This window comes from Rhinoraja longicauda, chromosome 30, assembly GCF_053455715.1.
Source record: "Rhinoraja longicauda isolate Sanriku21f chromosome 30, sRhiLon1.1, whole genome shotgun sequence".
Taxonomy (NCBI): domain Eukaryota; kingdom Metazoa; phylum Chordata; class Chondrichthyes; order Rajiformes; family Arhynchobatidae; genus Rhinoraja; species Rhinoraja longicauda.
This window is the reverse complement of record NC_135982.1, coordinates 20,752,491-20,777,316: the sequence shown is the minus strand read 5'-3', so window position 1 is coordinate 20,777,316 and position 24,826 is coordinate 20,752,491. Positions and strand designations below refer to the sequence as shown.

The window sequence follows — 24,826 nt, the reverse complement described above, 5'->3', positions numbered from 1 at the left end:
CAATCACCTCTTTCGCACCTCATTCCTGGAGGTATGTCACATATGCTTATACTTAACTTGAACCTCATTCAGTTATTCCATTATGCACTTCAATCATTTTTTGCACTCATTGGATTTTACACTACAATTGCCCTGCATTCTGGTGATTTTCACGTCATTTATTTATTGCTGGTTTGTCATTACTGTATGTATTTTGCTTACTTTGTGAGTTTCATGTGAACAAGGAATTTCATTGCACATTCACATATATAATAATAATAATAATGCATTACATTTATATAGCGCTTTTCATACACTCAAAGACGCTTTACAGGGATTTAAAGAACATAGGGAAGTGAATAAATAGATAAATAAGTAAACGAACAGAGAAAGGAGACAGAAGGTGAGGTGACCTTCAGTGGTTGAAGGCAGTACTGAACAGGTGAGACTTCAGTGATGTTTTGAATGTGGTGAGTGAGGAGGAGTCTCTGACGGTTTGGGGTAGTGAGTTCCTTAGGGTGGGAGCAGCGATGGAGAAAGCCCTGTCCCCCCAGGATCTGAGTTTGGTCCGGATGGGGGGGGATAGGAGATTGGCAGCAGCAGAGCGGAGGGTGCAGGTGGGAGTGTGCCTGTGGAGGAGGTCAGTCAGGTAGGATGGGGGCAGGTTATGGAGGGCTTTGTAGGTCATGAGGAGGATTTTGTATTGGATTCTCTGGGGGATGGGGAGCCAGTGGAGTTTGTAAAGGACGGGGGTGATATGGTCACGGATCGGGGTGTGGGTGAGTAGACGGGCAGCGGAGTTTTGAATGTATTGAAGTTTACTGATGATTTTTGAGGGTGCGCCATAGAGGAGGCTGTTGCAGTAGTCCAGACGGGAGGTGATGAAGGCGTGGATGAGGGTTTCTGCAGCTGTGGAGGAGAGGGATGGACGGAGACGGGCAATGTTTTTGAGGTGGAAGAAGGCTGTCTTTGTGATGTGTTTGATGTGTTTGTCGAAGGAGAGGGTTTGATCAAAGATGATTTCAAGATTCCGGATGTGAGGGGAGGTGGATACTGGGAGACCATCAATATTGAGGATGAAGTTTTGGGTGGATTTGGTGAGCGTTTTTGGACCAATGATGATGATTTCAGATTTGTTGCAGTTGAGTTTGAGGATATGACAATGAACTAATCAAACCCATAATTTCATGCAACAGAGAATGTAGTGTAAAGACACAAAACACTATACCTGAATAGACTGATCATTCAAACCTATATAATGATTAACAATAAAATTGTGACTTGGGGAAAATATTATTCTAGATTAATTTACATCACTAATTTCTAAGTGTTGTACAATTTGTGGCTTTCAATAATTTCTTCAGATGCTTGGAGAATTTTGGGAAGTCTAGAATGTTACCACTGTCCTTTGTTCCATTTCCTCATCTGTACTTACCTGCTCAAAGTAGTATTCAAAATGAGACCAACAAAAAAATCAGCAGAAGTGATAAAATCATACAAAATTCAAAAATATCTGTAGCAGGGTTAATCTTTCTGTTGGAAACTTCAAACAACAAAACAAATTTAACAAAAACAAAAAAAGGGTTAAATAGCATTTGAATGGTTCAGTGTGAAATAATCTATTCCAAGCCTATATTAATTTCACAAATAATACTAATGAATTATATATATGGTATTTTTCAATTGCTTTGTTCACTCTACCAATTTGGTTTAAAAAAAAAGTTTCCAAAGAATGCTCATTGCTTTTAATTGTACATTAAACCAACCAAAACCAAGGAGATTTGGAAAAGTGACAGCACTGTCCAAAACATAGAAATATTTAAAAACAAAGAAACCACAGAATAATGCTGCAAATATCATATTGCCTACAATACATGTTTAAATCTTCTTCAACCCTCAAATACAACCGCATGCAGAATTTTCAGAATATTACTTTTCACTTCACTTTCTAGCCAGTGTACAAAATAAACTAATTTTGTGTTTTTCTCGTATATTTGTGGAATGTTTACAAGTGCATTACTGATAAAACAGCAGGGTCATGTTACAAAGTTCACCATAACCTACAAAAACACCACCACCCCTTTCCCCAGTGTTGGGTGATTACTTAGTATATCGATTGTTGCTCTGTACATTCTGTTCTTCACTTGAACTCCAGCAGTCACTTGGCATTGAGGAATAATCATAAGCCATTCACAAGGCTCAAATACTTACGATGCAGCAGAAAATCAAGCGATAAAATGTGCTCCCATTTCCAAGGCCAGACTGATTCTGGAGCACAGCCAGGTGTTACGCTGTCAACAGTGTTGCTTTTACTCAGAGCAGACAGAGGTCTCTTTGCTGAGCTGGGCCACACCAATTAGACGTCACTGTGTGTCTTGAAAGCAGTTTCAAAACAGCACAAGGTTCCTTTTGTCATTGAGAGCTTTCAAAAGTTCTCCCCCCCACCCCCTTCCTTTGCTTAGGTTGACAGTCATGACCAGCTTCTTTCTTTACTGTCTATCTATATTTACTATGCACTTTGCAAGATCTATTAAAATACCCAGAGAATAAACAAAGAAAATCCAAGTAACTTCCAGCAATAATTCCTCTGACAGAATCAAATATTGGATTTTTAAAAATAGCAATTAAATCCACAGTTCCTCTGTGTCATTTTAAATTTCTGAGTTAAAAATATATTTCTGGAACTAAATTTTGATTTTTTTAAAACTATTTCATCTACTTTAATACAATTCATTTCAATTATGTCTTGCTTACAGAATGATGCTCTGTAATCTTCTTTGATAACACTTATTAAAACTAGGAACCAATATCAGAATGATTTGGAAATGAAGAATTTTCCATTGATAAATGAGAAATTATTATTATGAAACAGACTGTTAAGTTTACTGCATGGAATTATATTCATTATATACAAAGGGTTATATTCAAAGGTGAATACCTATCTTTGGTTAACTCAACATTATACATTGAGAAAGGGAAAGATTGAAATTCCAATAGACAAAATAAAAATCTGTTATATTACCAAGGACAAGTACATGGATAGAAAGGTTTAGAGGGATATGGGCCAAATGGCAACAGATGGGACTATCGAAGATAGGGCATCTTGGTTGGCATGGACAAGTTGGGTCGAAGGGCTTGTTTCCATGCTGTATAGGCTATGATCATGCACAACTCCAACTTTAAACTTTGTCTACCATAAGGATATAAATTTATACAAAATTTTCAAAAGTCAAACTCTATCAGAAAATTGCAGATCGTGGGCTCTATGAAGCGTCAACATTCTTATTACTAAAATAATGTGGTCGGCAAACAGATTAAGAAAGGTACGCTACTTCAAATGTTAGAAGATAATGGAAACTCAAATTAATATTAACTTCCCCCAAACACCTATGCACTGGACTGGTAATTAAATTGCTTATTCTGCTTTAGTCCAAGTCCTTTTCATTACAGCCCTGAAGCTACTTTTCCCCATCGAACTTGCAGCATTTCTATTTATTCTCTTCCTCCAGTTACTGCTGTTCACTCTTACTGTGTGGCCAATTCGCTCCTTCAGGTTAAAGTCTTGAAAGTTAAATTCTGTGGAATTTTAATTTTCCTCATTCCGCAAAAACCCATATGCATACCAAGAATGGGGCTGGTAAGTTATCCGGTCAATCTGTGCAGTCTAAACACCAAGAACTTAGTGAGTCTATCAAACCTTTGTGTGGCTAGGAGTAAGAGTGCCCCTTCATGTCCTCCAGGGGCGTTGGCTCCTGCCTGGCTCCCACCCCCTACAGAATCCCTGGCTGCTCAGAATCCACATCCGCACATTTATCCAAAGCCTGATGGGCAGCCTCCGGGCCATCTGATTCCTGCTAACTTCTCAGCCTAACTCAGTCAGGGGCTCATTAATGAGAACCAGCAGTTAAAAATCGGCTGGGCCTCCCATCACTGCTCCCAGATGGGCTGCTTGTGCAATGAACAGCTTTCCTATGTAACAGTTAAAATTTCCATCAGCGACTATAACTACCAGGTTATCACTTTTTATTGAAGTGTTCCATGTCTTTGTGACACACTACATTGCAAGGCCGTTATTTTTAAATAACATCTTATACTGTTTGTATTTGCTCAATAGACCAAGTCTAGATTACAACAAATCTTAATATAACTGCAGCATCATATTGCATGTGTCTAGCCTCATCACCATAGCTTGATTCGACCAATGTCAGACAGCGCAGACGGTGTGACTGGCCATATAGAGAACGAGAAGACGCCAAAGATGTGTATATTTCAGAGTAATGAATAATGCAAACAGACATTGTGCCCTTTGCACCGAAAGGACAGCAAGCAGCCTCTCCTCCTGCATTACCCAACCAAATCACTGAACTCTTTTAAAAAAATGCTAAAAACAACTTTGCAACAAATACACTTATTTCATTACCCTTTCTTCAAATCAGATTTTTTTCAGCAACATATGCCTTATAATATTTATTTAAAGACTTTTTATTTAAAAAACATCCTACCATATCGGTTTACTTTTGTTGCAGTTATTTAATAAAAATCTACAAGATGATACAAACTTTATTATTTGGCACAAGCAATGCAGTTTTTTTCCCCAGGTATCAATAGGTATTTCCCCAGGTATATACCGGTAACAAAAATTATAGAATTGACAGAGGAGGAATTGTTTCAATAATAAAGCTAAAATTCACTTCAAAAACACAGCTGAAACTCCATTATGTTTCATTAGCATTAATGACATGCCTACAGATTTTAAATGGTTAAAAGGAATAAGCTAACTTAACTTGTACACATTGTCCAAGATATTTTACATCTATTTTCACAGCAAATACTAAATTCCATTTACAAAATCACAGCCAAAAAAATTTGTGATATAATTAAATGCTTTTTACATTGCAATTTAAAATTTCAATTTCAGCACAGTCAGCCAAAAAAGCTTCAATGCACGAACAGATCTATGCAAGTTCAATAGTTGTCACATATTAAATTGTTCCCTGGTACTCTTCTAAAATGTACAACTTAAAAAACAAGTTGCTACAAGCCCAAGATAATTTCTACAACAGAATGAATAAAACAAACAGCAGACTGCCTTATAAAGGCATTTTATTACCACAAATTCCGTTTTCTATGCAATGTTACTGGATATGTCTTAACACTTTGTATGAAATTATCATCTAGCTTTGGAAAAACTTGGCTGTTCTAAAATTAATAGCAGCTTTAAGGGCACCCAACACATAAATATTGCTCAATTTTGCAGCTGAATGCAGCCAAGCAAGGTCATAATCACATAGCAGTTTGCAGTGTACTTCTACTTTCTGGTCACCGACTGAATCCCAATTTGGGAGAAAAGTAAATCTGCTATTTATTTCACAAATACTGTTAAGAGGCATCTCACAATTCCTTAGTTCAACTAAAGAACTCAGATGATATGACATGCCTGGATAACTCGTGAAACAAAGTTTTTCACTGTCTCACAGTATTCATGACAATAATAAACCAATTCCACAATATACATGTCTTGAAATATCCAGCAATCATTTCAAAAGTAAGTTTGACAAAAAACAAAGTGATGATTGTATTTTCCTTTCTGCAAGATTAAATATTCAACAAATTTGCCAGTATTCTTCTTAGCTAATCAATTTACTCTTCTTTTCCTGTTCTCTTTATAAGGGCATATGTGGAACAAGGTTTATTGATTGACAAGAAATAAAAAGAACATCAATTTATGACATCGATGGACTGTACATTTGTAAAAAGGTGCAACATCTCTTAGGAATCCACGTTGTAAGTTAATGCAACAGGAATGACCTTGATCTAATATTTAATAGCTGCAAAAAGATATTTGGAAAACTCAAATTTGTTTTCCATAACCAGAAGTATCTTTTAAACATAAACATCTTGGTGAAGACTCGTTGGCAATTTTCAGTCCTTTAAAAACATCCACAAATTTTATCCAAATCTCATATTTTGATCTCAATTCTCTAGAAAGTAAAAAAATCCCTTTCTTGAAATGATTCAAATGCATAGAATAGCTGTCTCGTTTTTCAAAATTATTGCATGGATCCTTTTAAACACCAAATAATAAAGATCAAAATTAAATAACTTTCTGTTGTTCCAGATAGTCACAGATGAATTAGAAAAATATATTGTTTATTTTTGCTTTAAAAATCTTGCCTAAGACATTTGTTTGCAAATGTCATTTCTGGTATATGTAAACACATCCCTAAAGTAGCTGTGCATCAATGAACTGTAATCCTCTTGTTCTCACTCCTAATTTAGGCATTTGTTTCTAAATTGTTTTTTTAATTCAAATCCCAGCTGCAGATAATGTCCTCTCCAAATCTTTCAGGTGGTCCTCCAGAGATTTCCCTTCAAAACTCTGAATAGGCTTAATCTTTCATGCATACACTCTTGTTAGACTGGAGTTGAAGGCTGCCTGTCAGCTTTTGTTTTCTGCCTGCATTTCCCCCTCTATTCACTAAAGACTGCTGGTAGACTGACCTCCCCCATCTTACATTCATATTCCTTCCCCATCTGTCTACTATCCCTTTAGTCTGCACCTCCTTTATTTCTTTATACCTGCAAATGGATTTGTTTTCTTTTTTACTACACCATTTTCCTTTTTCATTCATAAAATGCTCCTTGTTAATTTCATTTGTTGAATTGAGGCAAATATTATAAACTTACCAGTACTCTTGCTTCTGTGATCGCAGTTACTAAGAAAGGTTGTGAGAACTGTGCCAAGTCCTAGCAGGTATACCACTTTTTATCCCGAGCCTCAATTAATTAAAAAATCTAACTGGTACAGGGTAGTGTGTCTGATTATTATAAATTCCAATAACTAAATTTAATTAACCTAGTTGTTTCACTTATACACCAAGGGGTTACAGCAGAGTCTGAGTGCCCGCCAGGTAGTTCTTTATCAGGAGGTAAGGTAGTATACGATTCGTACAGTTAGTCACACTGCAAAACACAAAGTGCTGGAGGAACTCAGCGGATCAGGCAGCATCTGGGGACGTCTCGAGTCGAGACTCTTCTTCGGACTACTAGTCACACTGAGTTTTTTTTAACCCTTATTTTACATCTCACAAAGGCGTGACTGGTTGAAAATGTAATGGGCAGAGAAAGCAAATTACCCACTAATTCCAAGAAGTAGGAATCTGTTTGCATATAAATTATGATCTGACCCAAACCAAAGTCAAGCATGGGGACTTTTTTTATATCAAATTAGAAAATATAGTTGGGTCCTCTCAGGCTCTTCTAGAAAAACATATCACAGGAAACCAAAAGGTTTATTCCACTAATACAGATTGCAATCAAACATACAAATGCATCATAGGATTTATAGAACTTCATGTGCTATTTAAAAAAATGGTGAAATCATGTTTTAGTAGGTTATTATCCTGGGTTTAAGAGGGAAATCATAAGATATGGTACATATAATGGTAGCTGAGCATTACATTTATAGTGAAACTTCATAATCATTTTTTAACATTTATAATTTCCTACAACCTTCCCCCCCTTAAAAAAAGTCTGTCAATCATTATAAATGATCTCACTTCTTAAATGGACAATGCCATCACATTTTTTCGTCAGACTCAAAACACTCATGAATCAACACAACTAATACGGAATATAGGAAAGCATACATCATTTAGCAACAACAATCATTATTCTATCCAACCATCTAAAGTCTTACTACATCCCCTTCCCTCCAGCTACTACAAGTAAATAAGTATGTGATGGGGGATGGGTTGCAACTAATTTTCTCTGTTAACCATCTCCAGCTCAGTCACTAAACCAAGTCAGGTAATTAAAGTAAAGTAAGCCATTACTGACTATGGCAATGGACCATCACATGTTCTTTTAGGTTATCTTTTAATATGATATGGTCTATAATCACTCATGATTATATGATACCAAGTCTTTTAAAAGTTGTCAGCCAGCACCATGCTCTGTGGGCTGTCCAGGCATAATTTTCTACGATAGGAGTCATTACCATCTTCACTCATGGCTCATAAGCCATGTTGCACTAAATAAGACGAGAACCATAAGACCATAAGAACCCTGATTTTGTTTCCATTCTATGGCAGTGGGGTCGGCACTTCACAAATGGTCTTTCAGTCAGGTTATCCTATATTCCAAGTCTTCATTAATCTCCATGTTATGCTCCTTTATTGTTCCTCTAACAGTTTAAAATACAATTTGGGTTGCATCAGATTTTGTGGTCCACCATTTTCCCTAGACCTTATAATGCACAATGAGTATGAATTACTTTCATAGCATGGAAATTGAAATAACCTGATATTTTTCATGAAGGATCATAGCAATTTCTGGAATCTAATCTGCAAAGCAAACTGAATAATGGTCATGAAAAAAAATCCATGATAAATACATTTTAAAAGTTGTGTTAATTATTAGATTGTGCATCTGGAAGAGTTTTAGTGTCTGCAAACACATAGGCTGTTTGCTACTAATATTTCGCTGTTCAAAGCAGGAAACAGTTAAATCCAAGCCTCGACATTAAACTGGTCTCTTAAGACATCGCTCTGGAAAGCCATGCAGAAACCTGGCAACATCACAGTCCTAACACAATGCTCTGAATGGGGAACCTTTCAAGAGTTGCATGTGAAATGCTACCCCTCCTCTTCACTTCTTTAATATTCAAACAAGCAGACAAAGAAAGAATAGGAGACTGGTATCCCTGGGAATTCAATCATTCTCTCAATATTTCAGTTCTTCAATGGTAATTTTCTAAGATTATAAGAGAAAATGTTTGAACTTTGTAAGGGGGAACAAGTGAAAGGAACACTTAAATTTAACAATCACTTTTATACTGAGCATGTGTATCGGCTATATTTAAATACTGAGTTAACGAAATAATTTTAAATTGACTCAGCCAAAAATGTGAGTGAAATCTTTGAAATAATCTTTGGAAAGAAATGCAATCGACTCAGAAACAGTATCATCAACATAATTCCAATGAAATCAATTAATTTCTCAACTCTTCCTGGAAAAAAGGGTTAAACTCAAATGGAGCATACCAGCCTATTAATTTCTGGTCTTTATATTCCAGCAATCTGGGCACTATTATATTTTATGACAGCTGGAGAACAGAAATTACAAAACTTGATACAGAATGTCCTGCAGAAATGATTCCTATAATAATCACCAGAATTAAGATAAAACAATTCTACTTCATTTCTTTAGGTTGGTGTTGCCCTGGAAAAGTTTCAGGGAAGGCATTCAATAAGCTTATAAATCATATCGAGCTTTATGAAACTAATTACAAAATTCTCCTAACTGCAGCAGAAAATTTAAGTTTAACATTGGCTTTTGATTATGAACTCCAAAATATATACAAGAAAGAAAGATGTCACTTGGCCCATTATATTTGCTTGTTCAATCAAATTCTAATAAGAATATCTCATCCCTTGTTTTCTTTTCCATCCCCCCATCCCAATTTTGCAAACTTTTTATTTTCCAAGTATATATTTTTTTCCAATTCCCTTTGAAAAGTAAGTGAACCAGCAATGTACACATTTGTCATATTATAGAAATATCATGTAGGAAGCAAAGTAAAAGACAAATCTAAAGATTATATAGAGTCAACATGGAAACGGGCCCTTCAGCCTACCTTGTTCATGCTTCCGATTTGGCATACTGTACTAGTCCCAATTGCCTGCATTTGGCCCACAGACAAAACTTTTCCTATCCTTCTATCTTTACAAATGCCTTTTTTAGAAAATAATCTTCATATTTTATAACCTTTGTACATAGAGTGAAGTATTTGTTCTCATATTTTGTTGGCATAAAGTAGTTTTCTGAAAAGCAAATATAAGTACTTCATTAAAATAATTTAATGCTAAGACTTGAAAAATGGTCATCTATCTATCTTTATATATATCTACTACTAAAACTCTGTTTGTTTGTGTTTATGTGTGTACCTTGCCCTCTACACAGCCAAAACGGTACACGATAGCGCGACAATGTTAGGCCCACCCTACTCACCATTCCCCTGTGGTGTGAATAAACCCACTTTTGTTACTTTTTAAAAACAATTTACCTAATAAACTTTAATAAATGCGCTCCCTCCCTCCCCCGGGAGGACCAGCAGGAGGACCGGCGCCCATCCCGGTGTACCCCGAGACTGTTCTTCCTCCCATATTGCAGCACGCTGCAGAGGCGGCAGTAGAGGGTCTAACAAGATGGCCGTCACCCGCCGCTCGCAGCAGGAGAAATGGGGCCAAAGTCAGTGACTTCTCCCTGTTCAATCTCACCCACCCACAGCCCCAGGAGACGCTCCCCGCCCAGCAACCGGTCCATGCCTTCGCCATGTTCCCCGTCGCAGATTGCAGCCGAGCTGCAGGAGACGCTTCGGCTCCACAAAGGAGAAGCCCTCAGGAGAAACGGAGCCGCCTTGCCCGCCCACGGGGGTACTCCCCGCCCAGCAACGGCTCCACGGTTGGGCTGAGGGGGGAGGGATGGGGGGGTGAGGGAGGGGGAGAGGGGAGGAAGGGGGGAGAGGGAGGGGGGATGGGGAGGGGAGGGCGGGGGAGGATGGGGGGGGAGGGGATGGGGGATGGGAGGGAGGGATGGGGAAGGGGTGAAGGGAATGGGGGAGGGGTGAAGGGGGTGCTGCACCAATGCAGGGGTAGTTTGGACTCAACGGGTCCACTTGGTCTAGTATATACATACATACCACTAAAACTCAGACCTTGTATATATATATATCTATATATCCGTATGTAAATATAAGTTTTTCTGTGATTTTGCCAAAACGGTAAACCATAGCGCCACACTTGTTGCGCCACCTTAATCACCACTCTCGCGGCGACTCCCGCCTCGAGTAGTCCCACCTCCGCCGCCCGCCTCGTGTAGTCCCACCTCCGCTGCCCGACTTGAGTAGTCCGGCGCTCCCACCTCCTCCCTGCACGCTCGGTAAGTGCCTTTCGCCGCCAACGGCTCCACGGAGGGGAGTGGACATGGGGGCTGAGTGGGTGGAGGGAAGGGTGGGGGTCAGGGAAGAGTGGGGGGGAGGGGGGGACAGTGGAGGTGGGTGGGAAGGGGGACAGTGGGGGTCAGGGAAGAGGGGAGAGTGGGGGGAGGGTGGGAGGAGCAGAGAGTGGGGGTGGGAGGGAGAGTGGGACTGGGGAGGGGGACAGCAGGACAGTGGGGGTCAGGGAAGAGTGGGGGGGAGGGGACAGTGAGTGTGAAAGGGGAGGAGGAGAGAGAGGGTGTGGGGGGGAAGGGGACAGTGAGAGTGAAAGGAGGGGGAGGAGAGAGGGGGTGTGGGGGAAGGGGGTGGTGGTGGGGGGAGGAGAGTGGGGGGTAGGGGGACAGTGGGGGTCAGGGGAGAGTGAGGGTGGGGAAGAGGGGAAAGGGGGTCTTGGAGAGTGGGCTGCCCGCCGGGAGGTGTAGTCCCAGCTCCCCCCACCCCCTGCCCCAGCGCACCGGACAATCACCGGACTACAACCCCACCGCACACACACACAGGGTAATAATAATAATACTTAAAAAACAATAATTTAAGAATATTAAATGCTATATTGTATATCTTTCAATATATATTAATCTCTTGCAGGGGTGGGGGGTCTGACTGATGCCCGGGATGAGGGACTGTGGGGGGGGAAGGGGAGGGGGATGGGGGTGAGGGGGTAGGGGAGGGGAGTGGGGTAGGGGGGTGGAGTGGATGAGTGGGGGGAAGGGATAAGGGGGATTGAGTGGTGGGGGTGAGGGTCCTACACCAATACAGGAGAGGTTTTAGGTCCACGGCTCGCTCTGGCTGCAGCGCTGGCGCCACGGGGCTAAGGTGAGTGGCACCCTCTCCCCTTCCCTGTCCCCCTTCTACGAGGAATGGGCCCAATGGGTCCACTTGGTCTCGTAAGATTAAAAAAGTCACCAAAAAAGGAAAAAGCAGGAGAGAAAACACAGGGACCCAGTTTCAAGCTAGTAATGATACTTCTAGGACTTCTAGGGATTTCCTCAAACAAATAATGCGAGCAAACGAGAAAGTTCTGGAGAATGAACTAATATGAGTAACTGAGCATCCTCATCCCTATTTAACTTTCATTTTGTGTTATTTTACCATCACAAACATGATCACAATGAAAAATAAACAAGGCAAAACTGCCATTTTCTTCTTCCAATTTAGTTTTGTCTTGCAAACTGACAGGGTAAGGATATAAAGAAAGAAGTAAAAGAATGCGCATGACAATTCATGTTGTGATAATAAGAAGTCTTAATAAGGAGATCTTTACCACAATGGAAATATACAACATTCAATGTCACTTTTTTTTCTTGAAAATAAAGCAACTAAATTTAAGATTAAAGACATGGCTACTTTCATCTTGGAGCTACCACATGATCCCAGCATTTTTTTCTCATGAGGTTTTTGATCTTTTGCCCCACCCCTCCCCCCACCACACTACCATCTGGGATATTCAGGCACCTTGGGGGTGAGAGAAACTGTATCATTCAGGTCATATGTCAATGGCCCCAGGAAGACATGGGAATCAAAACTGACATCAGTGCACAAAAGCCATTGTGGCTGAAACAGCAAAATTCTGACAGAATGTCTGGAACATACTGTCAGCAAGCTGCCGCAGTCAAGAAAGAGGATTTTACCAACTAGTCATAAAACAACATATGATTTAGAAGCTTACTGAATATCTTCTACAAGCTAGACAGACTGGCTACTGACTAGAGTTCATAATATTGTCCCTGGCAGACACTACACCACTGCAGATTCAAATCAATCTTTAACAACAGCCTGCCAAAAGTACAAACTCACAAAAAAAGTGTTGCAGTAACAAATACACCACATTTTCTGTATGATTACTGCTATAATCTTGGACAAAGAGATGTATATACACACAGAAGTCCATTCACTTGCACTTTTATTTACTGCCCTAATTGGTTTTAAATTATATAAATAATAAAAGCACATGAAACTGTTTTCAAGAGTTTATACAGGTCTTTCCCAGGTAATGAACACCCAGGCTATGTACAGCCTGGACAATCGAGGGAGTGCATGGGAGACTGGCGGGCCAATTGTGCTGACTGCTGTGAGGCTTCAGACGTCTTTAGCCGTGTGGGAACTCTGTTCACAGCAACATCTGAATGGTTTAACTGCAATTGCCGTTGGCTGCTGGGTGTTTTTATTTGAATCTATTGCTGGATGGTTGCATTTCTGACTTGCAAACTGTTTGGGTTACGACCAGTTCTCAGGAATGGATCGCTGTTGTAACCCTGGGAGGACCTGTATTACAGCTAATAAATATCAAGATACTTCACTATTTAAAACAAAAATCATTCAAGAATTGTTTGTCCTTATCATAACAACCAGAGATAAGATGAGAACATAAACAGAAGTAGTAGGCCATTCAGCCCACCTGCCTTCTTCATCATTCAATAGGATTAAAGATGATTATTATTTTTACTGCCACTTTCCTGCACAAACTCACGTCTACTTTCCCCTCAATATCTTGAAAATCTATCAATTCTAAATATGACTGCTATATAACTTTGATCACCCGGCAAAAGTTGTTTGATTTAAAAAAATCATTTCACCAGACTACACATGTGCAGGAAGTTATGCTTGCAGACAATTCTTTTAAATCTCTATGGTTTGAATTATAAAAAGACAATTAATGTACTTCCTTTAAGAAATATTGGCATGAGGCAGAGAAAACAAAATCTATACATATACCAATCATCCCAAAACATGAAAAGATTACCCCCTCAATCTCACAAACTGAACAGCTTTTCCTAAAATTCTGACCAGTGCAATTTTTTTACCATCAATTCTAGTTATGAAGATAAACAAATACTTGAAAAATAAATCCTTCCTGTACACTAAATTCATTCAAATATCAATCCTTTCCCAAGAAACCCGAGTTGTTTCTTTAAAAGCTGAAATAGAAACATACACCAAAATGTGAAAGACAAAAAAAAAGCTTGCTTTATTGAAGGTTGGCAGAAAATGTCAGCTCACTTTAATCATCTTTAGTTACCCTGGACACAACCTATAAAGCATTTTCCCCCAAATCTGGGATGGACAACCGCTCAGGAAGAGCCACATTGAGCCTTTAACAATATTGAGGTAATTTAGTAAGAAAGTTCACAAAAAGTACAAATATATAAAAATATACTTGGTACAACAGCTGCCCCAGCTGTAGCACCATGAACAATCCCTGAGAATACCCAGGGCAGCCCTAATTCATTAAAAGGAGTGGCCCATGATGTTATTCGGTAATTTCAGGGGGTGCACATATTTTACTGAATGTGAACCAGTTGGTTTTCACTCACGAATATTGAGAACCACTGGCATGAATTACAGGTTAAACTTTGAAACAACATCTACGCTTAATAAGATCAGATCTGCAACTTCCTTGTACAAATAATCCATTCAACTGCATTGTCAGTTATTTAGATTTTATGCCAATTTAAGGAAGAAAGGAACCAAATTAAATATTGATTTCTTGTCTAGATTCTTGGAACTGAAATGTATTTTATACATATAGTGATCTAGAAATTGTAGTGCACCAAAAATCATGTGCTAGGTATTTCCTCTTCTAATGGAAAGGAAGAGGTTTACAGATAGGGTGCCTATCTGCTACCCATCTGAGTGACCATTATTTGTGCCAAGGCCTGTTTGCATTTGACATCAACACATTAATTCCACCAGGGTTACAATAAAGAGTGGAAAACTTGACGGGCTATTTGAACTACTTGAGGAGTTGGTGTTTCCTCGGACAGGTGTCAGTGAATGACACTAACAAAGCCGTCAATATAATTCAAAACTTAAAATGATATAATCTTGTGCATTTTAAGCAAAGACTGCTATTGTTGGTCAATGTCATAACAGCGCGTTCATACAGAGTATTAAAAAAATGCACATGATCTTGTCATCAAACAATGAATTTATAATTTGATTAGATACTGAGCTCCCAGGAATGGCATATCGTAATATAATTTTGAAAGACTTCAGGCAAGTCAACAATCTAATGCATAATGTCCACTCTGTTACATCTTCAAATTCCCTTGCGGCTATCACTTTGGGCTGCTGTCAATGACACTCCTTTTCAAGAGATTAAAATTCACATATTCAAATTACAATGCTATTCTACTACAAATATTATAGACAGCACTTAAAATTACTCTAGACGTAATTCTAATAGAAAATACAAGTTTTTGAAAATCATCCACATTCACCATTTGTATATATCAGTTTAAAATTTACTCCCTTTGGATCAATCCACTTGGTAACATCCCATCCCTCTCATATCTTTCTCCCTTGTGCAAAAACAGTTATTTCCCAGGGGCAGATTAAATTTGTCCCCATCACTCCTGCAAAACACACACAGGCAAGACAAAATGAATTGGTGTTACTTAATCAATATATAGAAAACCTGAAAAGGCAACTTTTAACTTTTTCACTTAAAAACGTTAGGTCAAATTTACTTTAGAGGTGAAATATAATCAATTGTATTTTATTCACCCAAACATCATGTATGAGAAATGTATATTAAGGACATAGATTTTCAAAAATATATATAATCCACATCAACGTGCAAGGTAAATTGTGCACAAATTACTCCTGAAATTAAGCAAGTTACAATTTAATGAGGCAATTTATTTAACCTATTACAAAACCAAAACAATTTCAAACATAACATAGACAGAGGCATTACATCATTTATTTGTTGGCAAATTCTGCTCTTTCTTGTCAAACTACCTAAGGATGCAAATTTCACAGTTTTGATGGGTCTGCAGAAAAGTAGTAAATTATTAGCAGATGTGCCACATAATTAATCTGATGTACTTCACACATGAACCTAGCTGCTAATTAAAACCCTACATATAATTGACTTCATTTACATATCATTGAAGCTTTCCAACAATTAAAAATTCTTTATAGACACATCAATATACTAAATATTTAGAGCAATGCATACAGTATCTCATTTAAGATTGGATGTAAACTTAAAGTCACGAATTATACTTCAGATCATCAAATGAATATTGAAAGAAACTCCAATATTAAAAACAATCCTTTCTATTATGTTATTCAACACTATTTTTTTAAGTACCTTAATTGTAGCTAATAAGTTTAAGAGCAGTGAGTTGTCTTTCAAAGTGTGCATTAAATTGTTCAATAGTATTTTAAAATACTATAATATCAGTTGAGGAGGAATTAAATCTTTTAATTCGTAGAATAAAACATTTTAACATTGTATATTCCAACTGTCTGTACCAATCTTTGGATAATGCTTTGAACAAAGCACTTTTTGAAACCAGGGAATGACTTGTGGAATAAATTTTCAATTGGCAAATAGTCAGGATCCAGAATTTATTATTTGAAAAGAGTTATGGAAGCAGATTTAACTATAAACTATACTCAGATTTAACTGAGTATTTGAAGGGGATAAAATGGTGGGGCTCCGAGGTGCAGGTCATGGGATTTTAATTGCTGTTACAGAGAACCAGCATGGACTGGGTGAAATGTTGGGAGAAGTCCAATATTCTACAAAATGGTCAAACCAATCAATGCAAATAAGTTGTATTAACTAATTTTAAATAAAATTATCTGAAAATAGTTCCCACCCTCAAATATGGTTCATTCAAAGGTTTAAAGGGTGGATCTACGAAGTCTCCTCTTTACTCTAGAAGACACAAACTTTGTGAAGTTATTTGCTACAATATGAAAAGATCTTTAAATTATGAAAGTAAATCCAGTCACATTGAATGATATATTAATGTCTGATGATCTTCTTGTGGGCGGTGTGAAAATAAACCACTTCGGACTAATGAACTGCTTTGAATGCATGGTGACTTCTTCCCCTAATAAAACTAACGGTATCAACATCATAATTTAGTTTTATTTGAACAGTGCTAAAAATTCACAGGCCTTTATCTGTGCAATGACAAAATCAAACAAAATAGGCACCCTTTCATTAAATGCTAAATACAGCGCAGCAATTTGCCCCTTAGTTTAGTTTAGAAATATAGAATGGAAAGAGGCCCTTCGGCCCACCGTCCACGCCGACCAGTGATCCCCACACACTAACACTATCCTACACACTAGGGACAATTTACAATTTTACCCATGCCAATTAACCTACAAACATGTAAATGTTTGGAGTGTGGGAGGAAACTGGAGCAACCAGAGAAATCCCACGCGGTCACCGGGAGAACATACAAACTCCAGTCAGCACCCGTCGGCAGGATCGAACCAGGATCTCTTGCACTGTGAGGCAGCAACTCTACCACTGCGCCACCGTGCCGCCCTCTGACCAAGCCAACAAGAAAGCAGAGTTGTAGATCAATCAATCACACAGACAGACTTCCCACCACTGACTCCATCTACACTACACTTCACGCTGCCTGGGAAAAGCACCCAAAATGTCCCCGTTTAGGAAGGAACTGCAGATACTAGTTTAAACAGTAGACACAAAAAGTTGGAGTAACTCAGCGGCTCAGAAAGCATCTCTCGATAAAAGGAACAAGTGACGTTTCGGGCCGAGACCCTTCTTCAGACAAACTCATACTAACTTTTCCCCAGAGAGAGATGGGGATTTTCCCCAGAGAGAGAGAGACCCGCTTGTCCCTTCTTGGTTTACAAAAGCGTCTACTATCTTTGACACTTCAAAAAGGAGCCACAAAGCATTTTGTTTTAAAGCAAATACTCAAGCCTTCCCGACGTGTTTGATGAGGATGGGGGGGGGGGGGGGCGGCTGAGGCAGCGCCACTTGCCAGACTACCTGCGGCCATTCCACGGCGCCCTCGACAGCCCGCTCGCCCGCCACCAACGGCCCCGCGCCCCCCCCGGCACCAACGGCCCCGCGCGCCCCCCCCCCCCCCCCCCGGCACCAACGGCCCCGCGCGCGCCCCCCCCCCCCCGGCACCAGCGGCCCCGCGCGCCCCCCGGCACCAACGGCCCCGCGCGCCCCCCCCCCCCCCCCCGGGGCACCAACAGCCCCGCGCGCCCCCCCCCCCGGCACCAACGGCCCCGCGCGCCCCCCCCCGCCACCAGCGGCCCCGTCACCACGGCAACCGCGCTCCCCAACGGCCGCCGGGCGCCCCCCTCAAACCGAGCGGCGAGTTAAAAAAAAATCAACTTTGACTTTCACCGAGAACATCGGGCAGAGGGCATATATGACAAATATTCACAGCACGAACAAAACCTCCCGAACAACAGCCCCAAAGGTTGGAAAACGTGGAATCTCAAAACACTGATACTAATACTAAACGATGACGCGATATTTATGTATATGTTTATATATACATACACACACACTGAACTTTTTCCCCTCGCTTATTATATTGTTTATAGAGTACTATGCTTACGTATTCTGTGGAGGAAGGAACCGCAGATGCTGGTTTACACCGAGGATAGACACAAAATGCTGGAGTAACTCAGCGGGACAGGCAGTATCTGAGTTACTCCAGCATTCTGTGTCTGTCTTTTATGTCTGCATATTCTGTTGTGCTGCTGCAAGTAAGAATTTCAGTGTTCTTTCTGGGACATAGGACAATAAACCACTCTTGACTCTTGAGATAGTTCTGGTGGCGTGGTACCTCATGGCCATGATGAGCTATGGGCGGAATTGCCTAATTCTGCTCCCCGGTTCTAGGAGCAGAATTAGGCAATTCAGCCCATCAAGTCTACTTTGCCATTCAATGATCTTTCTTTCCCTCTCAACCCCATTCTCCTGCCTTCTCCCCATAACCCGAACACCCTTACGAATCAGGTTGGACACATGTTAATTGTAAGTGGGAGTAAGCACATAGCTTCCATCAGGTCATCTGGCACATTGCTCATTGAAACAACTCTTATTGGGTGTATATCTGTTCTTACAACCAGACAGTAAAGGCTTGGTAAGGCAGACAAGACAAACTGTGAGACGGAGCATTCAAAAGTCACTTTTAACTTTCCTGCCTGAGTACTTACACATGTAGAAACCTGCAGCTTAAAATGTCTACTGAAGCTATAGCATTCAGAAATTAGTATAAAAATTTTGAACGTTTTTATACTGGATAATTAATCTCTAGGCCACACTTTATTCAAAATATCAATTGTTCAGAGATGTGGTACTAAAACTACACAAATTTCTATTTTAGAAACAAAATATTGGGAAAACTCAACAAGTCAGGCAGCATCTGTGGAGGAGGAAACAATTAATGTTTCAGGGTAGGAGCCTTCATCAGAAAACAAGTGTTGTATGTCCTATTTAATTTTTTCAGCACTTTTTGTTTTAATTTCAAATGTGCAGCGTTTTTTCCAGAATTTTGTCTTCCCAGCCAATGTATACTGCAGAGTGTGAAATACTGTTGTTGAAATACTCAAGAGAACATTGGGTCCTGCATTAAATAGGTACCAAAAAAAGACTTGGGAAAATATTGCAATTTTACATATTCCCACCATCAAATTTCACAACTAGGGATGGAAACTATTTTCAACAGACATCTACTCTAATCTATTAAATAGGTGAAAGTTATAACTCAAGTCTAATATTGACAAAGTCTGAACACGAGGCTTTGTAACAATATCCCGTCAAATCTCATTAGCCACAACTTCCTGTCTTTATTGCACGTGATTTTCCCATAATTTCTGGCTGATTTTGTGCAGCAATGTGAAGCTGGTGCGATTCAATTGTAATTACAAAACAGCAAATTGAAGATTACACACAAACGAAACGAAATTGCATGAGTGTGTAGAAAGGACACGAAGGATACAGAAAAGGTGTAACTGATTTCTCCATACAATTATCTGTGTGAGTAATTTCCTATAAAACATTTCCTATGGCCTTTAAAACTGGATGCAAAGTTCAGTCGTGTCAGGTGGCACAAAGGACGAGTCATTTCCCCGCAATCGTGCGTTTATAAATGGGTTATTTAATAGCATAGTTTTGAACAAGTATACAAGATGGGTCACAGTATTGAAATAGTAATGTTTAGGCGTAATATTTTACTTTTCAAGCAAATAGATTGCTTTGGTTTTAATCACTCCTTTTAAAAGTTACAACTTTCAAACATGGAAAATACACTGCAGTAACTTAATTCTTTTTTTAAGTTAGCTCTCTCCTTTCGGATACTGTTGTTTTCTAAAAGTGTTGAGTGACACACCCGACGCATTCTTTGCCTCAGCTGCTGGCTTTCAGCTTCCTAGAGGCTCTGTAATTACCCGTGTAATATGCACAGTCTTCAGAGTGGCAACCCCCGAAAGGCGCAAGGGAATGAATTAGCCCATTGAAAGTCAAACAGTGCTCTCGTCAAACAATGTCCCAAGTATACCCGCTCCGCTGCTTTTATTTAATTCATAACAATTGATGCAAATGAACAGTCCTTTTCCATTCAGTAAAGAGGCAGCCCTGGGTTCACGGCCGTAACCTTTACCCAGCTACATATCAGCGCAGGATCCGCCAGTCCCAATCTAAAAATGCAATAAAACAAGGCATCGCGCAAACAAATAATGTAATTAATTCCAACCCGATGGCCGTCTTTTTTTACATCAACATCGAGATCTTAAGTGAGCCAAGGGAAACTGACTGGAACTCGAGACTTTTAAACTACAACGTTAGCATGCTTTCAAAGTTTCACTACCCGGAATCGGGTGTCCCCAGTCAAAGACAGTACAAATGCGTGTGCAATTTCTAGTTGAAACGTGTACGAATCTGATCACAACTATGTTCACACTGAACAAAGATCAACTTAAGCAGCTTCCAAATTCGCTTTATAAATAGCCCTTCGGTAAGAAATCTCCTCGAAATCTGCTGGGTGGATGTGGATTGGATAAAGCGTTGCTCTGCACAGGACATGCCCGGAGTTAACCGACAGCTCTCCCTATACACATCACGCAAAACCCCTCCCACATATTAGTGAAGAGGGAAACACACCCAGCTCAGAAACCTGCATATTGAGCAGCCTGTAGTCAACTTAATGCCTCAACTTAGCACGTCATTATCTATAATGGGAAGTGATTAAAATACACACCTTCGAGTATTTAAAGATATCATTCATGATTTAAAATGTCCCCATCAAGCGAAGAAAAATAAGTATTTTTAGATGTATGCTTATTTACTACGGAGCTAATGTTAAACAAAATGCAAGAAACTGCACAAGCGTGTTCAGTACAAGCGTGTCCAGTTTCGCTGCTTGTGAAACCGAAAATAATGTGACTTTTTTCGTCGTGAAATGTGGAAACTTTTGCAGAAAGGGTTGAGAATTATCTCAACCAACCCATGACTCACCATAATGGGTTTAAAGAAAACTTGAATTGAGTTATTTTAATTAAGCACATTTAACGCTATTGTGACCTGGTTTCTTTTACACGACAGTGGGAAATCATCCACTATTATTATCTTTAGTAAGGGATGCGTCTGAAGTTAGAAGAAATACTTACCCTGGGTGCTTTTCTTTTGTATTTATTGCTGTAGTCAAATCTCTCTTTTATTTCATCCAGCAACTGTTCCAATCGAGTTTTCTCCTCTTTTCCTGTGTAATCCTGACTCAACAGAACATAGGCTCTCCAGTTGGCCGAATCGAAACCCCAGTGGCAGGTTCTGTTTTCCAATGATTTGTGCGAGTGCACTACAAATTTGTGAGGAGGATACATCAGCCTGCAGTCCATACACTGGATGCACGCAGCATGAGGGTTGCCGTACAACTCAGGCACAAAGAGTCCCTTGCACTTCCCAAAACACTCGTGGTACACTTTGAAGCTTTTTTCCGTGATCTCTAACTCAATGGTGCTGGAGAATTCTTTTTTGCAATGGGGAGGGTAGGTTCCTCCGTAGAGTAAGGCATTGCAAAGCCTCTCTGCGTCTGTCTTGGTGATCAAGCCACAGGATGGAGCTGAGAAAGGCAAAATCCCCATGACTTTCAGGATCTCCAGCTGGTCTGCCGTGCATCTAGAGCAGTAAATATGCAATTCATCACATACCGAATTGATCTGCTGGAGAGAAAAATCTCTCAGGACGGAGTTTAGAATCTGAGGCAAGCAAAGCCTCTTTTCCCCACCAACTACGAAACAAGAAATGGTCTCCCCCTCCAGAATGGTCTCGCATCTCTCCGTTGATCGGTCCGAAGGGATAAAGAGGGGGCCCGGCATTACAGGAGGGGGCTGTATGGGTAGATGTATAATCTGATCAGTTTCTTTCCCAGTTTCCTTTTTGTACATCATCTCCTGAGCCCATCGGGCAGAGAAAGCCGCCGGTCCACCGAGCGAACTCATACTGCTGAGATGAAACTGCTTTAAGGTTTGCTGAAGCCCTGGATGAGGCTGAAAACTAGATCTTGGTAGAGTCTCCATGATTCCGGACCCTCAAAAGCAGACCCGTTTTGTAAAAAAAATCAGATAAACCCTTCTTTAAAAAGCCGCGGCGTCCAAGTTTGCCCCACCAGCACAGACGGAATTAAAGTAGCTCATGAAATCCAGTCTCTCAGGCGTGCTGTGTTTCTGCAGTATTCTTGCCTTCAAACATACCCACAACCGTGGTCTTTCGAAAAGATTTCTTCAAACAGACGGTCAGTAAACAAGTCCTCCCGAAATCCAGTCCCCAATTTTGTTTCAGAGTCTGCACTTTGTTTCCTTTTTCCTCTGCGCTCCACAATCTGCAAGCGTGAAGACCCAGCACATCCACACAATACGACCTTGCAGCTCAGACTGCCTTCTCCCCTCTGTTTGTCGGCGTCTAGGTCAGGCATTGAATCTCAGCCAAGAATGCGTCTGACTCCCCCAGGGCTCTTCCAGGAACCAGCACACTGCCCACCGATTCCAACAGCAGCCTACAAACATGCAATAACTGGTTTCACAGATCATTCGCGGTGAAATCTACAAGGCAGAGGGAGGAGGGTTTTTTTTGCCCCAAAGTTCATTCGATATCATTTATTCTCAGGATTAGTCATCAGTAGTTTTTTACACAACACGCTATTTTGTGTTTTGTAGATCATCAGTCTGCACAACACAACGTGAGAGGGAAATATTTTTGTTTCAGCAATTCGAACAATAGTGATGTGATCAAACAAAATTGTTTTCATGGATAATCAACAACTTAAAAAAAATAATATATATATATAGGTATAAAATAAACCCCATTTATTACACATATGTGTGTTCGACTGCCTCTGCGCTCTTTCAGCAAAGAAATGTCAGGATGATATAAACTGAATAAAGTCGCCCATCCCATGATACTAATAAAGATAATATATTTTGTAGATACTTTATGTCCAAAATTTCAGAATGATTTAAGATGTCTGCTGGAAATCCATGGAGCATTGTCACTTCTAAACTCTCAAGAAGCACCCGTATCGCCATTCCAACCAGACTTTACATCATATTTACAACATTTAGATATGTTATTTTGCATGTCATAAAACCCATTTCCAATATCACATAGACGTCCAGGCCAATTCCTCCATCACAAATGCCATAGACAAAATACTTATCAGCTCCTGTGAATTTTTATTGGGCTTTGGTGAATGTAGCACAGTGGATAGTACATCAAGAATATGTCATTTCAATCTGCATTCTCCTCTCAGCTCATCCCATTCATGTAACAAAATCCTTCATGATCCATGGTTTGGGAGGGAAGTATCAGTCCAAGCTCTTTAATTATTTTTCAATCATCTGGCTGTTTAGCATTATCAGAAGCCATTAAACCTCACCACAGGGAAAGTAACAGAATGGATTTTATTTTTACCCAATCTTTACCAAGTCCAGGAGTTTTAAAGTCGTATGTCAAGTATATGGCAAATATGAAGCACCTGAATAGCTTTCCAGAAATAGTACCAACTCATATGTGCCAACCAAGATGCCTATCTAAGTTAGTCCCATTTGCCTGCATTTGGCTCAATGGAACACTCACTCGTGTTAACTTCATCCAATCCTGTTTATATTTTCCGAGTGTCTTGTTATCTCATTCTTAATAATAGCTTCTAGCATTTTCCCAAAGTAAAATTGTTTTTTCCGTTTCCCATATTTGCTCATTTTGGGCTTCTTGGCAACATTCTCAAACAGTATCAGTTTGTCTTCAAGGCCGGTATAACTATATTTTATGAAGGAACTTCACTTTTCAGCTGTTAGAAAAATATTTCACCCCGTCAATCTAACTAAATTTGCATCAAGAATGCCAAGCCAAAAGACCAGTGTCCAAACGACTGCATCACTGGGTCTCTGCAACCAATCGTTTCCACTGGTATCAGCACTGATATCTTCTTGAGGACACAGTATATAATATAATTGATATGGATCCCAGAGTGATCTATCAGAGTATTGTGAAAATGCAGCACATAGCTTGCTGCATTTAGATTGTTTAATTGTTCCTTCCTCACCCTGAAGTGTAAACAGTCTGTCTTGAATTGGTGTGATTAACACATTGTTATTTTTTTACTTTATACATTTCACAGGTCTATCGAGTAAAGATTTTTTGTTCAACATGTGGGATGTAACAACAATAAAAGAAGGAAAGAAAGCATTTGCAAGTGGAATTCAGTCTGGAGAAGTGTGAGGTAACTCATTTCAGGAGGAAAAACAGCACAAGGGAACATCCGATAAATAGGAATTTTCTGTGAGGTGTTAAACAGAGCGACCTTGCAGTGTAGGTCCACAGATCCTCAAAAGGTGGTAGGCCAGATGTCATGGAAAAGCATTTTTGGAAGGCTTTTCTTTATTAACCATGACATAATATTAGAGGTTCTGCTCCTAGATGAAAGTGAGTTGTTATGGCTGGTAGTGTACTGAGGAGAAAATGACAGAAGATGTGTTTCAGATGTAACTGTGCTGGGAAGAAATGGAAGACCTTTTTTTTCCCAAATATGCTTTGTTCACATCTTCTTCTTTCTT

The 24,826-nt window shown here is 39.8% G+C and overlaps 1 protein-coding gene across 1 annotated transcript in view; it reads right to left on the bottom strand.

Moving 5' to 3' along the window:
- LOC144607934 (ski oncogene-like) overlaps positions 1-22,802 on the bottom strand; it is a 163,759-nt gene extending 140,957 nt beyond the window's left edge. The window contains exon 1 of the mRNA XM_078425084.1: positions 21,386-22,802. Coding sequence (XP_078281210.1) covers positions 21,386-22,294 — 909 coding nt within the window. The 5' untranslated portion in view covers positions 22,295-22,802. The remainder of the gene's footprint in view (positions 1-21,385) is intronic.
- Between the last annotated feature and the right edge of the window lie 2,024 nt (positions 22,803-24,826).